The 23704-nt window shown below is 41.3% G+C and overlaps 2 protein-coding genes across 11 annotated transcripts in view; one reads left to right on the top strand and one right to left on the bottom strand.

Moving 5' to 3' along the window:
• The window catches only part of LOC125448189 (serine/threonine-protein kinase OSR1-like), a 170432-nt gene that overhangs the window by 5077 nt on the left and 141651 nt on the right, over positions 1-23704 (bottom strand). For all 5 annotated transcript variants that reach the window (XM_059643318.1, XM_059643319.1, XM_059643325.1 and 2 more), the window contains one exon: positions 19964-20055. In XM_059643318.1, the coding sequence (XP_059499301.1) occupies positions 19964-20055 (92 nt within the window). Of the gene's footprint in view, positions 1-19963; positions 20056-23704 lie in introns of those variants that run through there.
• The window catches only part of LOC125448190 (LIM domain and actin-binding protein 1-like), a 126081-nt gene that overhangs the window by 7012 nt on the left and 95365 nt on the right, over positions 1-23704 (top strand). The window lies entirely within an intron of this gene.

The following is a 23704-nucleotide window of genomic DNA, read 5'->3' as shown; positions in this document are numbered from 1 at the left end:
ATCCTAGACTGCAGAATTGAAGTTTAAAGTAAACTTGAGTCTTCGTATCGAAACCCAAATGGTTGACTGACATCCTACACCGAACTTTGAGTAAATTATATTCAAAGGGAAATTAAAAATTTCAGTTAGTATAAAACAATTCACCACCTCACAGTCATTATGCCATTAAAGGAGACCAATCAACCCCCATCAAGTCCATCTACTTTCTTGTAATCTAATTGTTCATATTTCCTTGTTTGATCCCCATATCCCTGTATACTTACTTCCATAAAAAACAATCCAGTATCCTTTTTAAAATCACTGGTATTTGCCAGTTTTCTCTGGTCTGTCAGACAGATTTGCAGATTATTACCACCCATTGTATTTTGCTTTTCTTAAAAAAAAATTGAAAACTTTTTAATTCTTGTGTTTTTTTGCACCATCAGTTAATGGGGACCCATTTTATTTGTTTTCCCCCTAGTGGAGCAGGTGGGACACTTCTGCTGCACCACAAGAGAACCCCACTGAATTCTTTATATTATTAATCTATTTCTTCCTAATAAACCTGTTCAGAGATATCTCCTGGAAGAGATGGGACTTGACCCTGGGCATTCCTGGTCCAGGGTAGGGACGTTATCACGTGCCACAAGAGGGTGAAGGTACAGGCATCTGTTATAATTGTGTACACCTGCATCAGTTGTCTCCTGAACTTCCTTTGCTCCAAGGAGAACAATCCCAGCTTGTATAACACAACAAGGTATCATCTAAAATTCCCAATTTCTAAAATAATTTTGGTAAGATACCTGATGTGCTAAGATAGTTGCTAAATTTGACTGTTGCAGCTTACAAAATCCGTTGGGACTGCAAAGGATGTACAATATCTTGTGTTGAGGTGGAATTGTTGTTGGTTGCAAAATCTCAAAACTTAAGTGACTGCAAACAAATTTTAAAAATAGAGTTGTCTTTCCGTGTTTTGAGGAACTGTTCCAGTATTGACACCTCTAGTGGGTCTATGTTAAATGCAGTGTAGGGTAGATAAATGGTGACTTTCCATCCTGAAAGCAGGTTGAAGAGCAAATCCTTTTTTCCTATCTTTAAGTCCCCATGGTTGAAACAATGGTGACGTAATTTATTGCCAGAGTAACCAGGTTTACTGAGTATATTGTTGACTAAGAGCTGACTTCATTTTTGTGCATTCTTAACTTGCTGTTACAAAATTTTTTTACAACCTGGAATTTAAATACTATGCAATAATATTTGTTTTGGGATGTTTGAGGTCTGAACCAACATTAAATTTAGTCTGTTTATGGTATGGGTGAAGTATTTTGTATAAAATTTTCTAACCAAAAATTAGAGCAGGTGCTTAAATGTAAGTACAGTAATTGGTTTGAAATGTTGAACTTGCCATTTTAACAAAAGTGGTAAGTTTATTCCAGGAATGTACCTTTTAGTTACTCTAAGTGTGGCATATCACTTGGATAGCATGTTATAATACACAACTCAGCATTGTGGAAGACCAAGAAAATATAGACAACTTGAAAAATCTGCTCCTGATTTTGCTTTTTTTTTTGTAACCTCTTCTTTGCCGCCCACCACCCCCCCCCCACTACCATTAAGCAACATATTTAATACACAGTGCTGTTCCTTTTTACATTGAGCAATTCGAAAGAAGATTAAAGACAATGAGGTGGCACATGTGGGACTTAATGAGCATCAGCAGCTACTTCAAAGCAAGGAAGAAAATGGATGGAACAAGACAGCAGGCTCTACAATTCCTGAACAGTTGGATGAAATGGATAGAAAAATCAGAATCCTTCCACATTTAACCTGTTTCCTTGTTCTTTTCTGAACAACAAGAACGCTAAAACAAGTAAAGGTCCCTTGAACAACTTTTATAGCACCTTTTAACTTAGTAAAACATCCCAAAATGCTACTTTCTTGATTTTTTTCTGTCCATGTATTAATGTTGATATAATCTATTATCAGAATCTTAAGACCAAATTCCTGCCCTCTTATTTTTGATGAATCTGTCCTGCTCCCTTGTCTTGTTTCTCTGCAAAAATGCTACTGATTTGCCTTTAGCCTCTTCAGTATTGTTCTGGTTTTGTTTGTTTTGATGACCTTCCTGCTCTGACAATTGTACTTTTTTGAAAAGAAAAATCTGCACTAAATTTCTTAGTGCTCTTTTCCTAGGTTTTAGCTTCTTTGGGAAACAAAAGTTCCAAGCAGATCAATTTTGTGAATGTTCTCTCGTTGCTTTATTTTGAACTAGTTCTGTGTCCATTCTCCTCTTCCATAGATGTTTCTTTTAACCTTTCCTCAGCTCCAGTATTTAACTTTAACTTTAAAAATCTAAGGTAATCTAGTCTGTGGTGTTTTATCCACGAGTAGGTGACCCATATCATCAGGGAAGTCCTATGCTTGATCTCTAGTTCCTTCTGAGTTAATATATTTCAACTGGCAGACATTGCCTCAATGCCAGGCCTGGGTTAGGGAAGGCAACATTAATAAATGTTCCCAAAACTTCAGTTTATTAACTCTGTCCAAACTTACTTCACAGAAAATGTCTGAAAGTAGGATCTGGCTCTGAGTCTAAACTGTGAAGAACTCTCTTTGCAGCATGGAGTGAATCTTTTTAGGAGGGAGCAGTGCAGGATCGATTGGCAAGGGCAGGCGAAAGGGAAAAAGAAATGCTCCCAGGTTTTCTGGGAAATTTTAATGAAAAGACTCTCTCTTTCTCAAGTCTTGTCATATACCTTCTTTCTTCATTACTTACTTCTTCACTCTTGCCCTCTCTTACCATTCTAGTTACTTGCATTTTGGGATGTTTTACTAAGTTCAGGCTGCTATAAAAGTAGTTCAGGTGACCTTTTCTTGTTTTAATGTTCTTGTTGTTCAGAAAAGAACAAGCGTTTTTAACCTTAACTATCTTTTTAGTTTTCCTTTTTATACAGCAGGTTTATAAAACTAGTGCTGTTTATTGCAGCTGAACATTGCATTTTCTCTCTTATCAGCTTGAATTTCATGAAACTCCTCCCAGACAATCTGCTGCCCTCAACACTCATTGGTCAAACAAGATGGGTCATAAAAATCAATAAAGGTGCGACTGAGTTGAGGAAATGGGTGGGGGAGGGAGTAAGAGTCTTGATTATGAAATTGTAAATGGTACTGATAGCAATATTTGCACAACAAAAGTGTTGTACACAAGCAAAAACTTTATTGGCAGTTTTAGCATCCCTTAACTTGGTTTGATAGTGAAGAACTTGCACAAAACTTTTCTCTTGCATTATTACAGCATATTGTACTGTGCAAAGATGCTCTCTTTTACTATTCCATCCTGATGTTTGTATCAGAAGGTCTCTGGCTCACCTCCTAGTCTGCTGAGTTGTAAGTACAATCGCCACAGTCCCAGGTGACCATAGGGCTGCTGTCTCATTAGAGAGTGAGAGACGACCGATGATGAGTTTAATCTGATGGTCACCACCCCTTGAGGGTTGAGAAGACAGAATCTTCATGGTTATGTCAGCTGATGTGCTCAATTCCTTGGATGGCTGGTTTGATTGCAGTGATACCAACAGCACAGGTTCAACTTTGCTGAATTGATCTCTGCTTTGACAGCTGTATAAGCTGTAAAATAGCTTGGGTGGCAGAGGTTTCCAGGAAGGGCAAGATTTAGCAATTGTGAACTCGTTCTCCTTCCTATTGTTCATGCATGACTTGGGATGTCTAGGCCCTAAGCCCTAGAATTTCATAAGATATAGGAGCAGAATTAGGCCATTTTGCCCATTTGAGCCTTCTCTGCCGTTTGCTTATGGCTGTTATGTTTCTCAACCCCATTGTCCTGGCTTCTCCCGGGAACCCTTGATCCCTTTTACTAATAAAGAGCCTATCTGTCTCTGTCTTAATGACTTGGCCTACAAAACCCTCTGGGGCAATGAGTTTGAGATTGACTTCTCTCTGGCTGAAGAAATTCCTCCCCACCTCAGTTCTAAAGGGTCCTCCTTCACTCTGAGGCTGGTCTCTCCCACTTGTGGAAACATCTTCTCCATGTCTACTCTATCTAGGCCTCCTTGGTATTCTGTAGGTTTCAATCCAGTACCCCCTCATTCTTCTAAACTCCTAAGTACAGACCCAGAGACATTGAGCATTCCTCTTCCGAGACTCCCTTCATCTCTGGGTATCGTAAACCTCCTCTGGACCCCCTCCGAAACTAGCACGTCCTTACTTAGATACAGGGCCCAAACTGCTCACAATATTTCAAATGCAATCTGACTAGAGCCTCCATACAGTCTCAGCAGTACATCCCTGCTCTTATATTCTAGCCCTCTTGAAATAAATACCAACATTGCATTTGCTTTCCTAACTGCCAACTGAACCTACATGTTAATCTGAAGAGCATCCTGGACTAGAGCTCCTGAGTCCCTTTTTGTGCTTCAGGTTTCTGAAGCCATTCACCATTTAGAATTAATTTCCTTTAAAAGAAGAGAAATACTCTTGGGTGTTTCTTGAAACCTGTTTGTTTAGTTAAGCTCTTGGTCATCTGTCCCACATGCCACTGCTTTTGGCTTTTTTTTTTGCATTTATACCCTGTGATTGTTCAAATACCTGAAGTAATCTACATGCCAGTTACTGTTGCACTGATCCTTCAAGGGACACAGTTATTGAGATAGGAAATGTGGCTCATAATTCTGCTTTCTCCAGTCCTGAGTCACTTAGTGCCATTCAGTTTCTGTTTTTGTACTGCCATTCATTTGCCCAGACTTGCATGTGAGAAATAGTGAGGTCCTGAAAGACAGGTTTATATTTTGTGTGAAACTATATCCTAGCAAGGATCAGTGTATTAAAGGGGGTTAGGGGTGGGGGAAGCCAAAAGACCTGGTTTCTGATTTTTTGGGAACTTTTTTACTAATTTTTTTCTAAAATTGCCTTGTAGTCTCTAACAATAGAAGGGTGGGGAATTGAATACCTATTTTAAATAGCTTGGAGCAGAAGGCTTTCCCTTTTTGTTCTTTCCATGGAGGGAATTTTTTAATTTGGGTCTGTAGCTGGGTGTGGACTGAAACTATTGAGAATAGTGCCAGCTGCAGAGTTGTGGCTTTTTAAAAACTGTTGGCAGACAGTGATGGAAATGATTTTGCAGACAGCTTTATTTAAGCTACTTGTGCAGTGGGGTCAGTTTTATGCCCTTCTACTTAATAACTATACTGTACTTGAAGCCAAAGCAGTTTTGTAATTGAACCCAAATGCCAGATAGAAAATTTGGGGATGTAAGAATTTTAACATCAGTAGAGTGTTACCAAGAATTTTGATTTTTGCTTTTGTCTCCTTGAAGAAGCATGTCGTCCTTTTGATCCTAGATCAGTTCGTTCTTTCTTTTGGTTTAGATTTCAAAGTGGTCTGTTTCATGGATAGAGTGATTCATGATTTAGTAGGGGCTTTCACAAGTAGGGTTTGCACCTCTACAGACATGTACGTAATTATTTTTGGATGATGCAAATTATACACATTTTCAGCTGTGTTGTAATATGCATTGACATACTTTTTTTTAATTTTGAAAATTTAACTTTAACTTTAATTCTGAGAGTAAAAGCGGCTCCCTGAAACAAGATATCATATTCTGGCATCTTGAAGATAAGATGTTTTGTGTGCAAATCAAATGAGTACCTTTTTGAAATATGATGTGCATCGTGCACAGATCTCCTCTTATCCAGAGACATTCACTGGAAATTTGTCCTTGTACATTGTTTAAGTATGGCATGTAAGTTTAGGAAATATTAAAATTACTTGCTATTTTGATTGACAAATGTCCTAACATTGTCCTTTTGAATCAGGTGCTCACCCGCTTACTCAAATGCTTTTGAATATCTTTACTACATTTCAAAGTTGCTTCAATAGTATCAATTATTATTAGTCAGAATGTTGAGCAATTTTGTGTTTGACTGGATTTTTGAAGAATATCTATAGAACAATAGATTGGAAGATGAATGGTTATGTATTAGAAATAGTTGAGTCTTTTTAACATTTCCATTGTAATTTCCAGCTCTTGCTGACTGGCAAGGCAGGTTCACTGTTTGTAGACACACTTTCAGAACAAGATTTGGAGAGCTGAACGTTCTATCAGCAATGTAAACACCAGCTATTTGCATGTTCACTGTACGTTGCCAATGAGTCATGGGTTATTGTTGCTGATCCCCTTTCATATCATTTTCTGACGAAGGGTCTAGGCCGGAAATGTCAGCCTTCCTGCTCCTCTGCTGCTTGGCCAGCAGTGTTCATCCAGCTCTACACCTTGTTACTCCTTTCATATTGGTTTAGGGGATGGCTGGAAGAGTAGAGGATCTGAAGATTTCTAATTTTAAATAAATCTGTTGGTCTGTAACCTGCTGTCATGTGACGTCTGATATTCTCAATTATATCCTTTAATGCTATAATGTCAGTTACGATACTGTCTTCTCAAAGATGTGCAGCTTTTGAGCCCCCCCCCCGTGTGGAATAATTTCCCTTGAAGTTCTGTCTTTTTAAATTATTTTCTTGATTGAATGTGACAACTTGAATAGCCAGATCGTGGGGATTTGTTTGCCAGCACTAAACTTAAGGTTTCATTTTCATCAAGAACGATTGATTCAAAACAATTTGATTGAAACTGTGGGGAAATTTGTGTACAGTACAAGCCTGCTTTTCCCAAACCCAAAAGCAAAACTGACCCAAGTGGGGTTTGATGGGGGGAGGGGTGGCTAACAGTTTTCTGCACAAGTCTGCTCCCTTGACGACTCTCAAGATCCTGGAAAGTCATGAATCTGACTTTTGTTAGCTGGTAATTAACTTTTTAATTGTGTGCAAGTACAGCAGCACCACCCATTGCAGTGTACCAATCATTTTCTAAATCCTACCACACACTTAATTGATTGATAGAAATTCCTCCAGTGTTTGTCAGTGCTGTAAGACTTTGTTCCATACTGAAGTGATCTCCTGTTAGAAATTGAGGCCAAGGCTTTTTTTTTAGAAAACCAAAATGAATAAGAAATGCTGGTTATTTCTTTAAGGCATCTAAACAGGCTAGTGTACTGTGACTTGCATCAAAATTGTGTTAATGTTTGTTTTTTCCAAAATCTTGCAGCCAAATTTGGACCCAGATTTTAAATCTCTTTGGGCATCAGTACCGCTTTCAGTATCAACTTGGGCTATATCAAGAGAGTACAATAGCTAAATTCTTTAGTGTTTTCATGTGTTGTGATCTTACCTGGCTGGCCCCACTGTAGGAAGTATAAGTTAACAGGGAGGATTAAAGTGTGGCATTTATCACATCTAGAGTACTGCTAACTTAAGAAGGGTTGTAATTGCTTTGGAAACAATCCAAACTGGGTTGAAGGACTTGTCTTCTGAGGGAAAGGTTGAGCAAGATGGACCATCTCCTTTCGATATTTAGGAGAAGTGATCTGATTGAAACGTAAGATTTTGAAGTTCCTTAATAGGGTAGATACTGATTCATTTCCTTGGAGAGTCTCAGTGAAATAAATGTGTGACTCCTTATTCTGAAATGAAGATGTAGATGAATGAGCAAAAGTTGACCACCTGGGAAATAAGGCAAGACAGGTGATTGAGGTGTCAGTAGGGGAGCACTTCAGGGCCAGTGTTCATGATTCTGTTAGTTTTAAGATTTTTATGGAAAAGGATAGACCTGATCAAAAAGTTAAAGTTCTAAATTGGGGTAAGCTAATTTTGATGGTATTAGACAGAGGAGGCATATTGCAGGTGTAGACAGCTGGTACCATATGAATCCCTTGCAGTATAAGGGCATATACTGAAGGGAAATCAGGAGGGCAAAAATGGACATAGCTTTGGAAAATAGGGTTGAGGAGAATCCAAAGAGATTCTATAAGTACATTGAGGGTAACTAGGGAGAGAATAGGATCACTTAAAGATCAACAAGGCCGCTTATGTTTGGAACAGCAGGAGATGGATGAGATACTAAATGAGTATTTTGTGTCAGTATTTGCTTTGGAGAAGGATATGGAAGATGAGAACTTGAAGAAATAAATAGTTATCTTGAAACGTTCATATTACACGAGGAGGTCCTGAATGTCCAAAACGCATAAAGATGGATAAATACCTGGGACCTGATCAGGTGTTTCCCAAAACTTTGTGGGAAGCTAGGGAAGGATTGCTGCGCCCCTTCCTAAGAGATTTGTATCATTGATAGCTACAAGTGAGGTGCCAGAAGACTGGATGGTGGCTAGTGTGATACTAGTGTTTTAAGAAAATTATGTAATTCTCAACCCACAAACTGGAGGAGTGGCACCTCATATTCTGCCTTGGGAGCCTACAGCCCAATGGCCTAAATGTGGATTTTTACCAGTTTCAAAACCTCCCCACTCCCAGGCTTCATCACAAGACCAACCCTCCCTGTCATCCCTGCCTCCTTGACCTGACACAACCTGTCCACCTTTTTTTCTCCCAAATATCCACCCCTCCCACCTCACTGAACAATCCCCACCATTCCTACCTGCACCCACCTACCTTCCCCAGCCCCAACCCCTCCTCTCTATTTGTTTCTGAGCTCCACTCCCCCTCCCCATTTCTGAAGAAGGGTCCCACCCCAAAACGTCAGCTTCCCTGCTCCACTGATGCTGCTTGGCCTGCTGTCTTCCTCCAGCTCCACAGTGTTATCTCTCCATAATCTGCAGTCCTTACTATCTCATGTAATCTCTGGTCTTATTAGCCTTCCCCAGATGCGTAACCTTACCCTTTTTTTTTTCTTGAGCTGCATTCTATTTGCCACTATTCTGCTCCTGATAAATCTTTTGATATTCTCAGTATTTACCACCCTACCAATGTGTGAATTATTTGATCGTGTCCCCTAGATTTATGTCCAAATATTAACATACACCACAAACAACAAGGAATTCAAGAATTTTGTACCCTCCCTATATTGCACATTAAAAGTATTCCAGTTAATATTTGGATAGCTAAAATCCCCTACTATTTCTGCCTTACTTTTCTTGCACTTCTCAGAAATTTGATTCCCCTATTTGGTCCTCCATCTTTGCCTGACTGGGGTATATTGTACACACCTAGAAGTGTGTATGCCTGGTTTTTTTTTAAACTTCTATCCATATGGCCTCATTTGATGTTCCATCCCAGATGACATCTCTCCTCACTGCTATAATTGATGATTTGAGCAGTATTTCCCCCCCCACCCAAGTATCCCCTTCTTTAGTTTCATCTGGATACCAGCAGGAATGTTAGGCTGCCAACCCTGCCCATCTTTCGGTAGAATCTTGATCATAGGTATGATATCATACACTCACCTGCCTACCTTTGACGTCTGCTCTTCTGTCTTTATGAAGAACAGTCATACTGAACTTGCAACATTAACTCCATTTCAGTCCCCACAGTTGCTGCCAGATCTGAGTTTCTACAGTGTTCTGTTTGTGCCCTCCACTTGTCTGCCTTGTATTTTAATGCAAGGACCCTGAGGAATATTCCTTTTAGCTTTGCTAAATGTACCACTTTATTTATTAACCTTTTAACCTTTTTTGTTCCCTCTGCTTTTTGGACCACCTACTTGTGGTTTAACTTCTAAATCTGTTTTTTTTTCCTCTCTGCACTACTTGTCATGATCTCATTCCCAAACACACTACACCAGCAATATTGGCTGAGAGATGACATTTAGGTTATCACTAGCTAGTGTACTAACCTTTCTCATGTTTTTGTGGAGCTTTTTATGGCGCATCTGATGTTGTGAAACTTGTGCTGTTCAATTTAAATGTATTCATGTTAAGTAGTAACGTGCTTCATTTGGACTATATATTGAAAGGAAAAAAAAAGTCCACTTTTGGAATACTGAATTCAATTCTGGTCTCCGTGCTATAGGAAAGATAGTGTTAAACTTGATAGGGTTCAGAAAAGATTTACGAGGATGTTGCTGGAATTGGAGGGTTTGAGCTACAGGGAGGGGCTGAATAGACTGGGGTATTTTTTTCTGTGGCGTATCAGAGGCTGAGGCATGACCTTTATAAAAGTTTATAAAATCATGAGGGGCATAGATAGGGATGAATAGGCAAGGTCTTCTTCCTAGGGTGGGTGAGTACAAAACTAGTGGGCATAGGTTTAAGGTGAGAGGGGAAAGATTTAAAAGGGACATAATGGGTAACTTTTTCATGCAGAGGGTGGTGCGTGTATGGAATAAGCTGCCAGAGGAAGTGGTGGAGGCTGGTATAATTACAACATTTTAAAAGGGAATCTGGATGGTTATATGAATAGGAAGGGTTTAGAGGGATATGGGCTGAATGCTGTCAAGTGGGACTAGATTAATGTAGGATATGTGGTCGGTGTGGACGAATTGGACCATAGGGTCTGTTGCTTTGCTGTACGATTCCATAAAGAGTTAACTAAGATGTCGTGTGTGTCTGTGCCAGTACAGAATCTGGAATTTCCTTCTGTCGAAAGAATAAACTTCGTACAGGAAACAAAAACAGAAATTGCTAAAGACACTCAGCATGTCTGACAGCATCTGTGGAGAGAAAGCAGAGGTAACTTTCGGGTCCAGCGATGATCTTCAGAACTGATTTTAGCTGGCAATAGGCTGGAATTTATGCTGAAGATGGAGGGGGTTGAAGTAAACAGTAGGTGGAGGTAGAGCCCAGAGAGAGAGAGAGGAAAAAATAGTTGGGGGAGACAAAGGAATGGGCAGTGGTCAGCCTGGGGAATCAATAGCTGCTAATGGGGACCATTGGTATCTGACAATGGCTTGGTTGTCACAGCAGCCCATGTAATGACAAGGGAGAAGGGGTAACTACATGGGAGAAGGTGCTGAAGCCCTGAAATTGTTGAATTGAATCTTGAGTCCAGAAGGCTGCAGGGTTACCAAGCGGAAAATGAAGTGCTGTTCTTCCACCTTGTGCTGAGCTTCGCTGGAGCACTGCGGCAAGCTTGAGAGAGATGTTTGCCAGCGAACAGTGGTGTGTTAAAGTGGCTGGCAACTGGAAGCTTGGGTCATTTTTGCGAACAGCATGTAGGCGTTCTGTAAAGTGGTAGCCCTGTCTGCGTTTCATCTCCCTGACCATTAGAAGAGATCACAAACTTCTTTATCATATTTAATTAAAGTATCGTAAAGGAGAAGAGGGCGTTTTCATGTTTGGGTTTGGGGCCCAGGCAGCTGAAGACATGGCAGCTATTGGTGGATTAAATAAAATCAGACATCAGAGGGCTTTTCAGTCAACAGTGAGGAAAAAGCAGCAGCAAACACTTAAATATCCAGTGTATGCACAGCAGGGCCCTAGGAGCAAAATACTGCATGAAGAACAGCTCAACAGAATATAACTTTGGTAAATGAACTGATCGCCAATTAGTGCTGAGAGGAGACTGGTTGTGACCTTCCTTGTTTGCCTTTGAATAGTTCTTAATCCTATTGTGTCCACCTGAGAAGGCAGACATTGCCTTGGTTTAACACCTCCCCAAAAGAACACACAACACACCACTCCCTCAACCAGGATCGCATGCTGAAATTAGTGTAGCCTGAACCCATGACTACTTTTTCGACTTAGAAGTGTTATTGCTCTCAACTGAGTGCCTTCCCACTGCTAAAATCATCATGACTTTGTTAGGCCCGAAATGTCAGCTTTCCTGCTCCTCTGCTGCTTGGCCTGCGATGTTCATCCAGCTCTACACCTTGTTATCTCATGGCTAATTTTTTTTTGTGTTGCTTTTTACTGATGTTGGTTATTGGTTTTATTTTTAAAAAAAACACACCCACGTAGCCAATTGAGTATTATGAGCAAAACTCATTGGTTTGCACTACCCATAAGGGTGACAGGAAGGTAGGGAAAGCAGAAAAGGACTAAACCAAAATGGAATTGGAGGGGGAAATAAAACTCTGTACCCCCGCAGTGCCCACCGCTGTCTATAGGCGTTGATAGACACTGCATGTTCCTTTTCCAAGGAGACCTAGGCATGAACTTAACCGTGGAAGAAGGACAAAAAGTTGGCAGACAGATAATGGGGACTGCAGATGCTGGAGAATCTGAGATAACAAAATGTGAAGCTGGATGAACACAGCAGGCCAAGTAGCATCTCGGGAGCACAAAAGCTGACGTTTCGGGCCTAGACCCTTCATCAGAGAGGGGGATGGGGAGAGGGTTCTGAAATAAATAGGGAGAGAGGGGGAGGCGGACTGAAGATGGATAGATGGGCAGACAGAACCCCCTCTGCCTGGACCTGTTTACAGTCCATCTACCAATGACACTTTTTTTTTGACGTGAATGTGCTTTAACCTGATCCAAATTACACACATTTATGATTTGTTAAATCAATTAAATAAGACTCCAAGAACAATTCATATGGTACCTTTTTACACGTAGTGAAATATTCCGAGGTGTTTCACAGGAGAGTTATTGAACAAAATTTGACACTGACCCACATGAAAGGAATATTTGAAATGACAAAATTCTTAACCAGAGGTAGTTTTAGGGAATATCTTGGAGGGAAAGTGATTATGTTGTAAATCATAGTTTACTGCACACTAATAGTCATCTAATTTATTATATTTTGTAAAATACTAGCTTTGTTTCAAGTTGAATTTCCTGCCGTAATGTATCTTACTGTGTATTTCCAAATGGAGCGTTGAAGCATGCATCACTCGTCAATCAATTTTAGTATCAGTTTTGTATGTGGCATGATTGTTTTGTTTTGCAGGACGCTGTATAGGGATGGTAGGTTAAATGCAGATTTCAGAGCTCTACAGGCCATTAAACTGACATCCTGTATGTTGCCTGTCACAAGGCCAAGATATAATTCAATAGTGAACCCTGACTTATTACTCCCATGTTTTGTTCTGCTTGATCTAGTTGCTTCCTATTTTAATTCAGACTGCCCTGCCTCCATTTCTCCATACGATATATGTATGTACTCGTTTCTTACTCTACATATCTAATAGTAGGTTGGGTCCAATAAAACCTGTTCAATATGCCTTGTAGTCCATGCTGTATTGTGCAACTGAAACCTGGTGACAAACTGCTGAAGAAACTCAGCAGGTCTGGCAGCATTTCTGGACAGAGAGAGTTAGCAATTTGATTCTGGTATGACTTCACAACTGAAATCTGGTGATCCTGTGGTGCCATACATATGGGTACAAATACAAAATTGAGACACCATGAGCAGTTTTAATGTTGGTGATCTATTTCATGCAGTCTGGAAATGCTTGTATGATCGAGTCAAGCTGGATGATATGAATATCTAATCATTGTCTTGAACCAAAATCTGTTTGTTGGGATAACTCTTGATTTTGGAATAATGCTTGTATTCTGAGAGAACCTCCAGAGTTTTGTATTGGCTACAGACAACAGTTACTGTTGACAGAGATGATGGGAACTGCAGATGCTGGAGAATTCCAAGATAATAAAATGTGAGGCTGGATGAACACAGCAGGCCAAGCAGCATCTCAGGAGCACAAAAGCTGACGTTTCAGGCCTAGACCCTTCATCAGAGAGGGGGATGGGGAGAGGGAACTGGAATAAATAGGGAGAGAGGGGGAGGCAGACCGAAGATGGAGAGTAAAGAAGATAGGTGGAGAGAGTATAGGTAGGGAGGGGATAGGTCAGTCCAGGGAAGACGGACAGGACAAGGAGGTGGGATGAGGTTAGTAGGTAGCTGGGGGTGCGGCTTGAGGTGGGAGGAAGGGATGGGTGAGAGGAAGAACCGGTTAGGGAGGCAGAGACAGGTTGGACTGGTTTTGGGATGCAGTGGGTGGGGGGGGGGGGGGGGGAAGAGCTGGGCTGGTTGTGTGGTGCAGTGGGGGGAGGGGACGAACTAGGCTGGTTTAGGGATACAGTAGGGGAAGGGGAGATTTTGAAACTGGTGAAGTCCACATTGATACCATATGGCTGCAGGGTTCCCAGGCGGAATATGAGTTGCTGTTCCTGCAACCTTCGGGTGGCGTCATTGTGGCAGTGCAGGAGGCCCATGATGGACATGTCATCTAGAGAATGGGAGGGGGAGTGGAAATGGTTTGCGACTGGGAGGTGCAGTTGTTTGTTGCGAACTGAGCGGAGGTGTTCTGCAAAGCGGTCCCCAAGCCTCCGCTTGGTTTCCCCAATGTAGAGGAAGCCGCACCGGGTACAGTGGATGCAGTATACCACATTGGCAGACGTGCAGGTGAACCTCTGCTTTAATGTGGAATGTCATCTTGGGGCCTGGGATAGGGGTGAGGGAGGAGGTGTGGGGACAAGTGTAGCATTTCCTGCGGTTGCAGGGGAAGGTGCCGGGTGTGGTGGGGTTGGAGGGCAGTGTGGAGCGAACAAGGGAGTCACGGAGAGAGTGGTCTCTCCAGAAAGCAGACGGGAGGGGATGGAAAAATGTCTTGGGTGGTGGGGTCGGATTGTAGATGGCGGAAGTGTCGGAGGATGATGCGTTGTATCCAGAGGTTGGTAGGGTGGTGTGTGAGAACGAGGGGGATCCTCTTAGGGCGGTTGAGGCGGGGGCGGGGTGTGAGGGATGTGTTGCGGGAAATACGGGAGACATGGTCAAGGGCATTCTCGATCACTGTGGGGGGGAAAGTTGCGGTCCTTGAAGAACTTGGACATCTGGGATGTGCGGGAGTGGAATGTCTTATCGTGGGAGCAGATGAGGCGGAGGAATTGGGAATAGGGGATGGAATTTTTGCAGGAGGGTGGGTGGGAGGAGGTGTATTCTAGGTACTGTTACTATTACTGTTGACATCTCTCCACTCCCTGACTTCTTATTCAATGCATTACTTGATCTTGGTCTCTTTTTAAGCTTCTGAGTGTGCTGATTTGGTGTAATCAATTTATTTTAGCTATATCTGAGCTTTTAATTTTCAAAACTTGATACAGATTTAGAATACCAAAATAAAACTGAAATCTATATGACAAACGTTCAGTTCAATTAATAGTTTAATACTTTGGTTTCAATTTTAAAAATGGCAAACATTAAAACTTTAATACTAACTTGTTGCAGGAAGTCTTATCCAACCGAGAAGTCGGATTGGCTGCTGGTAACATCATCTGATTGTTTAAGTATGAATATAGCTACAAAGTAGAACACAATTCAAACAATGTAGCACTGTATTTTTTCTGATTTCACATTTAGAATATTTCAATGATATTTGTATTATTCTAATCTGATATTTTTGGCATGTATATATGTTGAATTTCAGGGGCCCATGATGTACATCTAGTAAGAGTTTTCCAAGTAGCTTGTCAACCTTGTCTAGCAAGCTATCTTGTGTGGCTTAATCAATGATGGCTCCTTTTTATAGGAGTATCACCACTGATTGATTATAATTTTTCTGAGAACATTGCATGGTGACATGATGGTAACTTCCAGTGTAACAAGTGATTGGTATGGCAGAAACTTAATTCCCATGTTGTGAAAGTCCTGAGAATAAATATGTATCAAGTATCTGGTTCAGTCCAGTGTGGAGTTGTTCCTGAACTGGGTCATAGCTTCTGTCCTCACAATGTCCATATCTTCCTAGTTGGATATCTTGGCAGTTTGTGTTGCGATTTGTATGCTCCCACATGAGGTGGGAAGTGGGGGTGTGGGGGGGGCGGGGGGCGAAGAGCATAGATGGGGAGTTGAAGAGTATTTTTCATTTGAGGGTTTTGAAATTGACCAATGATTTGATTGAATGGCAGTGCAGAAGTCAGAAGTATGTTTTCTTTTTGGGTCATGATTACAAGCTGATGCGTTGGTTATTTTACTGTAATTTTCACAATCCATCAAACAAATATTTATGGAAAAATTTCTGCAGACTTTTAGACTTGTTCCACTTGTGCTTTTTTTTTTGTAAAAAAAAAAATCTGACTTCATTTATGAAGCTTTAAGCACTGTTGTAAAATGCTTCCAATGGTGAAGTACTTTGGCATGTCCTGAAGTTGTGAATGTGTTGTATACATCTAAATTCTTTATGTCCAAGCTGTAAGAAACAGCAAGTTTATACTGATTGTTATTCAATGACTGTGTAAATTGACTGTTCTTTCGAATTGAGAACACTATCTAAGAATTAATAAAATATTTTCGCCCTTATTTTTCCCCCTTCATTGATTTAAGGTGGCATTTTGGAATTATTTTTGGACAATAGATTTCTTATCCAGCTCAGCGTTCTGTTAAAGTTTGCAAAACAATTGGGAAAAGCTTCAGTACTGAATACTTGTTTAGGAATACAGAACTTGAGTATTGCTGAAAAAGTCAGTTTGGTCGTAGCTTGTTCATTTTGTGCTCAGAATCAGTCCTACAGCACACAAAAGGTCCTTCGATCCATCAAACTTATGCCAATAATCCCACTTTCCAGCACTTGGCCCATAGCCTTGGTTTGTTATGACATTTCAAATGTTCATTCAGCTACTTTTTGAAGGTTTAAAGTTTCTTGCCGCTAACCCTCCCAGGCAGTGCATTCCAGATTGTCACCACCCTCCTGGATTTTTTTTAAATAAAAAAAGTTGTTGCTCAAATCCCCCCCCCTCTGCTTCCTGCCCTTCACCCTTTCTTAAAAAAAAATGCAACCTCATTGTTGACCCTTCAACTAAGGAGAACAGCTGCTTACTGTCCATGCCCCTCATAATCTGATTCTTCTCAAAAGTCCCCTATTATTTCTCTTTGCTCTAAATAAAATAACCTGAGCTTATTTAGCCTGTTGTCGTAGCCAAATTGGTCCAACCCAGGCAACATCTTGGTGAATCTCCTCTGCACGCCCTCCAGTGCAATTCCATCCTTCCTAGATTCCATCCTTCTGTGAAGGCAATAGCCAAGTGGTATTATCGCTACACTAATGTTCTGGGGACCTGGGTTCAAATTCTGTGATGGCAGATGGTGCAATTTTGAGCTCCATTTTAAACAATAGTTTGGAATTAAGTCTACTGATGTAACAAGATCAGCCAGGTGGACCTCAGAATGAGTTCCCTGATTGGACCAGTTTAACAGCACCAATCAGGGATCCCTGGCTGACAGTTATAAGCACCAGCCTCAGAGGCTCTGCTCACTGAGGGAGTTGGACCAGTATCAAGGACTTTCCACATGGAAATAAAGGGTGACTTGGTGGTGGGACACTAGCCTCTAGAGTTATTTCAGTAGCAACAGCATCATAATTGCCTGCATTAATGCAGGTTCTAAATTCATCTGTTTTGCCTGTTACGCTTCTTGCATTGTAGCCCAAGCAACCGCTCCCTGACTTTTCTTCCTTTTTTATTTATATTTGCCTTGGTCCGAAACTCTTCCCCACTCTCTCTGTGCTTACTGACCTGATGCTCCTCTTCCCAGCCCCTGTCACACTTGTTTAAACCCTCCTGAGTAGCACCATCAAATCACTCTGCTAGAATATTTGTGCCCCTCCAATTTAGGTGCAACCCATCTTTTTCTTGTGTAGGACCCACCTTTCCTGGAAGCCATTCCCAATGATCCACATATCTCTAGTTCTCCCTACTATGTCAGACCTTTAACCATGTGTTAACTGAGATGAGATCAGCCTTGATCATGTTAAATAGTGCAGCAGTTTTGAGGGCCTGAACTGTTTGTTCCTGCTCCTAGTTCTTTGTTAAGATATTTTTGATGTCAGTCTTTTATTTTCAGTGGCGCAGCTTTAATGTGTGGATGTACTGCAGATAAGTGACCTAGCTGATAACAATGCTAGTTACCTTTTGCTACTTCTGATTAATATTGCGTCAGTGGGTAAAGTTTGGCAATTCAAAACTTTTGGTTAAATGTTGCCTTTAGTTTCGCTTGTACTGTTGATTTGTGTTTTGTACAGGGAACAATTCATTCTGCATTAGTTTATGGGAAGTGTAAAATTGAAGGAATAATCCATTCAAGTTTGCATATGGATTTTTAAATAGCTGATTTTTGCTGATTAGTGTTTGGCAGCAGTCCTTGGGCTGGCTGGCATTGTTCAATCCTTTGGAAGGTTGGACTTAATTTCCTACACCCACTAGCACAATGGATAATGTATTTGGTTCTGGTTCAGAAGATTGTAGTTTTGACTCCCACATGTCTCTAATACCTATGTGGGGAGGTGGTGGCATGATGGTAATACCACTGGTCTAGCATTCCAGAAGCCTAGCCTACCTTTTTTGAAAAGGTTTATGGTACAGTGATAATGTCTCTTTCTCTGTGCCAGAAGGTCCAGGTTCAAATCTCACTTGCCCAGAGGTGTGTCATAACACGTTTGAACTGGTTGCTTTTAAAAATAAATGTTGGGTGCTGTAGCTAATGAGCTCATGCCACAAGACCCAGAACATCAAGGGGAGACTCTTGACTCCTTTGGATTTTTTAAAAAAAGTATATGTATTTCTTCATTTGCCATTAGTTTTCAAGCAGGGAAATGTATCCTTATCCTGTCACTTTCGAATGGGAAGAAAATGGTTTTATTTTAGAAAGATGAACTTCAATAATTGCTGTTCCTCAGGGCAGCATGGTGGCTCACTGGTTAGCACTGCTTCCTCACAGCGCCAGGGTTCAATTCCACTTTCAGGTGACTGGGCAAACTCCACACAAGCATTCTCCCTGTCTCTGCGTGAGTTTCCTCCTGGTGCTCCAGTTTCCTTGTACAGTCCAAAGATGTGCAGGGTAGCTCAACTGACCATGCTAAATTTCCCACAGTGCCCAGAGACGTTTAGGTTACGTGGATTAGACAAGGGAAAAGTAGGGGAATGGGTCTGGGTAGAACGCTCTTCAGTGCGGACTTGTTGGGCCAAATGGCTTGTTTTTACACTGTGTAGGGATTCTGATTCTATACATTTTTTTTTAAAAACGGTACCTGTTTGTAATTTACGCTAGTCACTAACTCATGTAGTACTTTTATGCCATTGCTATTATCTTGCACTCCCTTTTTGAAAAAAAACTCACTTGCAGTTAATTTTATGACTGCAGTGTTGAGATAATTACTCAACTTTATAAGTGTCTGTAAAATAACTCCTGGCCCATTCAAAAGAAGAGCAGGGATCGTCTCCCTGTGTCTTGCCCAAGATTTTCTGCCACAGGTAACACTGCTAAAACTGAACTGAGCATTTTTTTTCCTTTTGTCAAAACGATAAAATTTTACAGACAAAAAATGAAGCATTTGACTCTTTAAAAATAGTAGGAACTGCCGATGCTGGAGAATCTGAGATAACAAGGTGTAGAGTTGTATGAACACAGCAGGCCAAGCAGCATCAGAAGTAGGAAGGCGGATGTTTCAGGTCTACACCCTTCTTCAGAAATGGGGGTGGGGGGGGGAGGAAAAGGGGATTCTGAAATAAATGGGGAGTTGAAATGGTTCACAACTGGGAGGTGCAGTTGTTTGTTGTGAACCATTTCAACTCTCTCTTCTGTTGTTTACGCCCCCCCCGCCCCAATTCCTTGGACAACATGTCCATCCTGGGCCTCCTGCAGTTCCACAGTGATGCCACCCGAAGGTTGCAGGAACAGCAACTCATTTCACTTGGGAACCCTGCAGCCCAATAGTATCAATGTGGACTTCACAAGCTTAAATCTCCCCTCCCCCGCCAGCATCCCCAAACCAGCCCAGCTCGTACCTGTCCTCCCACCTCAAGGCCCTCATCCCACCCCTTTGACCTGTCCATCCTCCCTGGACTGACCTATCCCCTCCCTAACTCCCCACCTACACTCACCTTTTACTGGTTCCACCCCTACCTCTGACCGGTCTGTCTCCTGTCCACCTATCATCTCCTCTATCCATCCTCTATCCGCCTCCCCCCACCCCTCCCTATTTATTTCAGAATCCCCTTCCCCTCCTCCATTCCTGAACAGGGGTCTCGACCCAAAATGTCAGTTTTCCTGTTCCTCTGATGCTGCTTTGCCTGCTGTGTTCATCCTAACTCTCATGACCACATTTTACTCACCCAGCTTCCTACCTCCATAACCGTTGTCAATTATCCACTTGTCCAATTTAATTTTGATTGTACCTGATTTATTGTCTTAAACTGTAATCTTACAAGTGAACCCCACAGACACACGACTTTTTTTTGTGTCTTACCTTATCTTCACTGTTCTAAATCTCTTGCATTTGATTTTGCATGGGTCCTGGGAACATCGTGGTAAAGAATTGGGGTCAACCTGGATGGGAGGCTGAGAGAAATGACAGGTTGAGTGAGGTAATGTAGAAGGTATCACATCATGAATATTTAACCTGCTAATGTTTGAAAATCATGCTATGGGATCTGTATGGTCACCTGAAAAGGTCAAGTGGAACTTGCTTTAATCTCTCATCCTAAAAGTGGTCCCTCCTGACTGTGTAGCACTCCCTCAGTACTGGATTATGTGTATTGGCCTAAATTTTGTGCTTCAGTTTCTGGAATTGGATTGAACCTGCAGCCTTCTGATTTGAATAAAGTTATATCACTGAGATATTGCTGACACCTGGAAGATTGCTTCAAGAGCAGTAACAACTTGCATTTACAAAGCATCATTAATGTGTTACTATATCTCAAATGTTTCACAGGAGTATTGTCAAACAAGAATTGTCACTGGATTATATTACGAGACAAGGCAGGTGACTACAAGTTTGAGCTTACTGTAAGATTTAAGGAGTCTGAGAATAGAAAAGGGGAGAGGTTTATGGAGGGAATTCTGCAGCCTGGAGTTCAGGCGACTTGACTCTTTTTCTATACCTTCATTCTCTTGACTGCCTTACTCTTTAAATCACTGATCATGTATACAACTTCTTAATTAGAGCCATGTTTAAGAACTTAAGAAAAAGGAACAGACAAGCCGTTTAGCCCTGAAGCCTGCTGTCATTCAACAAAAATGCAAAGTGTATAAGGTAGCACAAAGCTACCTTTTTTTAATTTTGCTTATCTTTAAATAGCCCTGTAAAAATACTTTCTTCACACAGACTAAATCTGCTTGAAATATATATCACGAAGATAGCCTGGGCCCCAGCCTTTTCTTATTTTTAAAGGCAAGTGTAAAGTGCTATGCTCTGAGTGAATTTTGATTGGTCAAACTACCAGGTTTGAAGCAAAACACTTTTTTTATTCAATTGGAATAACAACTTGATAGGAAAATTTGACAGCATCATGAGGACGTAGAAGGATGGGTTCGTAAATTTGCAGACGACACTAAGGTCGGTGGAGTTGTGGATAGTGACGAAGGACGTTGTAGGTTACAGAGAGACATAGATAAGCTGCAGAGGTGGCAAATGGAGTTTAATGCAGACAAGTGTGAGGAGATGCACTCTGGTAGGAGTAACCGGAATGTAAAGTACAGGGCTAATGGTAAGATTCTTGGTAGTGTAGATGAGCAGAGAGATCTCTGTGTCCATGTACACAGATCCTTGAAAGTTGCCACCCAGGTTGACAGGGCTGTTAAGGCATACAGTGTTTTAGCTTTTATTAATAGAGGGATTGAGTTCCGGAACCAAGAGGTTATGCTGCAGCTGTACAAAACTCTGGTGCGGCCGCACTTGGAGTATTGTGTACAGTTCTGGTCACTGCATTATAAGAAGGATGTGGACGCTTTGGAAAGGGTGCAGAGGAGATTTACTAGGATGTTGCCTGGTATGGAGGGAAGGTCTTACGGAGGAAAGGCTGAGGGACTTGAGGCTGTTTTCATTCGAGAGAAGAAGGTTGAGAGGTGACTTAACTGAAACATATAAAATAATCAGAGGGTGAGATAGGGTGGATAGGGAGAGCCTTTTTCCTAGGTTGGTGACGGCGAGCACGAGAGGGCATAGCTTTAAATTGAGGGGTGAAAGATATAGGACAGCTGTCAGAGGTGGGTTCTTTACTCAGAGTAGTAAGGGAATGGAATGCTTTGCCTGCAACGGTAGTAGATTCGCCAACTTTAAGTACATTTAATTCGTCATTGGACAAGCATATGGACGTACATGGAATAGTGTAGGTTAGATGGGCTTGAGATTGGTATGACAAGTCGGCACAACATCGAGTGCCGAAGGGCCTGTACTGTGCTGTTATGTTCTATAACAGATTATTTAACTATTAAACAGCAACTGTTCCAATATAGTACATCCCATACACATACACATGGTAAAGGTAAATTCGTAAAATAGATTGTCTCCCATGTAGTTCTCCATTCCAGGAGCAAAAATCATTAAGAGAAAAGTGTTTTGCTGTGGTAAGGAGGGAGATGTTTAGTAGTTTTCAAACCCCAGCTGCTACTAAAAGTTACACTAAAATCCTGGTTATGTGGGAGCTTGACCGCACCTCTTCAGGCACTTTACATTGTTCCAAAATTTAAAAAAAACTCCTCCCAAAGCCTCCCAAACTGTTTATTTTATTGGTGTGGAACAGCCCACATGGTATCTCTGTTTCAACCTCTCCTCACTTTTTAAAAAAAGAACAGGACCAAATGCATTTCTTTAAAGCCATAGTATCATCATGCCTACTCATCTGTCTGGATCAACATGGTTCCTCTTTGTTTGTGAGATAGCAGGAACTCTGCTGCTTGGCCTGCTGTGTTCATCCAGCTCTACACCTTATCTCCTTTTTTGTCTGTGTTGTGTTTCCTTGCTGACATTTCTAACTGGTGATTGGAGACTGTCACTTCTCTGGTTTAAAATCATCTTTCAGCACTTCTGCCACGTTTAAATGCATTTAGCCTTCGTATAACCCGAATTTAAGTTAGCTGGAGTGAAGTGCAGTTGCTTTGCAGGTAATGTTTCACCTACTAGCTGGGACCTGTTTTGGGAAGTTCTTTTGGGATGTTATGGACATTTGTTTTTGTTTGGAACTGGTTTGCTGAGTGCATTAACTAAACATCTAGCTTTATTTCTATGGCTACCTTGGTTTTCTTTCTGTTGAATATTAAATACAGTGGGTACTTTTGCCATAAAGGGCGGCATGGTGGCTCAGTGGTTAGTATTGCAGCCTCACAGCGCCAGGGACCCAGGTTCGATTCCAGCCTCTGGCGACTGTCTGTGCGGAGTTTGCACATTCTCCCCGTGTCTGCGTGGGTTTCCTCCGGGTGCCAGTTTCCTCCCACAGTCCAAAGATGTGCGGACTAGGTGGATTGGCCATGCTAAATTGCCCGTGGTGTTCAGGGGTCTGTGGGTTATAGGGGGATGGGTCTGGGTGGGATGTTGCACAGGGCGGTGTGGACTTGTTGAGCTGAAGGGCCTGTTCCCACACTGTCGGGAATCTAATCTAAATCTGGACATGCAGGCAATATCCTAAATGCATGTCATCTGTCATTATTCATTTAATTTTTGTTTACAATTTTTCACTTTCACTGCAGATGAAGTTGTCACCAGGAATGTAAATGTTAGACAGTGGATGCATTGTTGCAAAAACTGACAATTTGACATTCTGTGCTCGAACCTTGGTTAATTTTTTTTGTCTCTCCATTTTCCTGCTAGGGAGTTAACCTGTTTTTGAGGTCAGGATAAAACATGGAATTTTCCTGTCTGTGTTTTCATTTGGTACCAGGAACTTGTTAAATGAACCACCCAAGAAGCTGCTTTTGGATAGATTTCTAAATAGTACTTAACATCAGTTTGAAACTTGTTTGCTCAGAAGGCCTTTTCTTAGGGCATCTGGGTAATAATTGTTTGTCTTGCAATTGATATACACATGGGTAGGAGGAATTACATCCTTTTTTTTAAAATCCAGTTTTGTTTTTAACTAGAATAATTGCTCCACTGCCTACTATACACCCACAAAAAAATCACAACAGTCATCTCTCTCGCATTTTCCCAAAGGGCACTTTAAAGTTTCTGCATCTCCTCATCCTTTTTATAGAATGGGTGCCAATGGGGTAA

Source organism: Stegostoma tigrinum, chromosome X, assembly GCF_030684315.1.
Source record: "Stegostoma tigrinum isolate sSteTig4 chromosome X, sSteTig4.hap1, whole genome shotgun sequence".
NCBI lineage: Eukaryota > Metazoa > Chordata > Chondrichthyes > Orectolobiformes > Stegostomatidae > Stegostoma > Stegostoma tigrinum.
The sequence above is the reverse complement of the archived record's forward strand: the minus strand, read 5'-3'. Positions and strand labels throughout refer to the sequence as shown.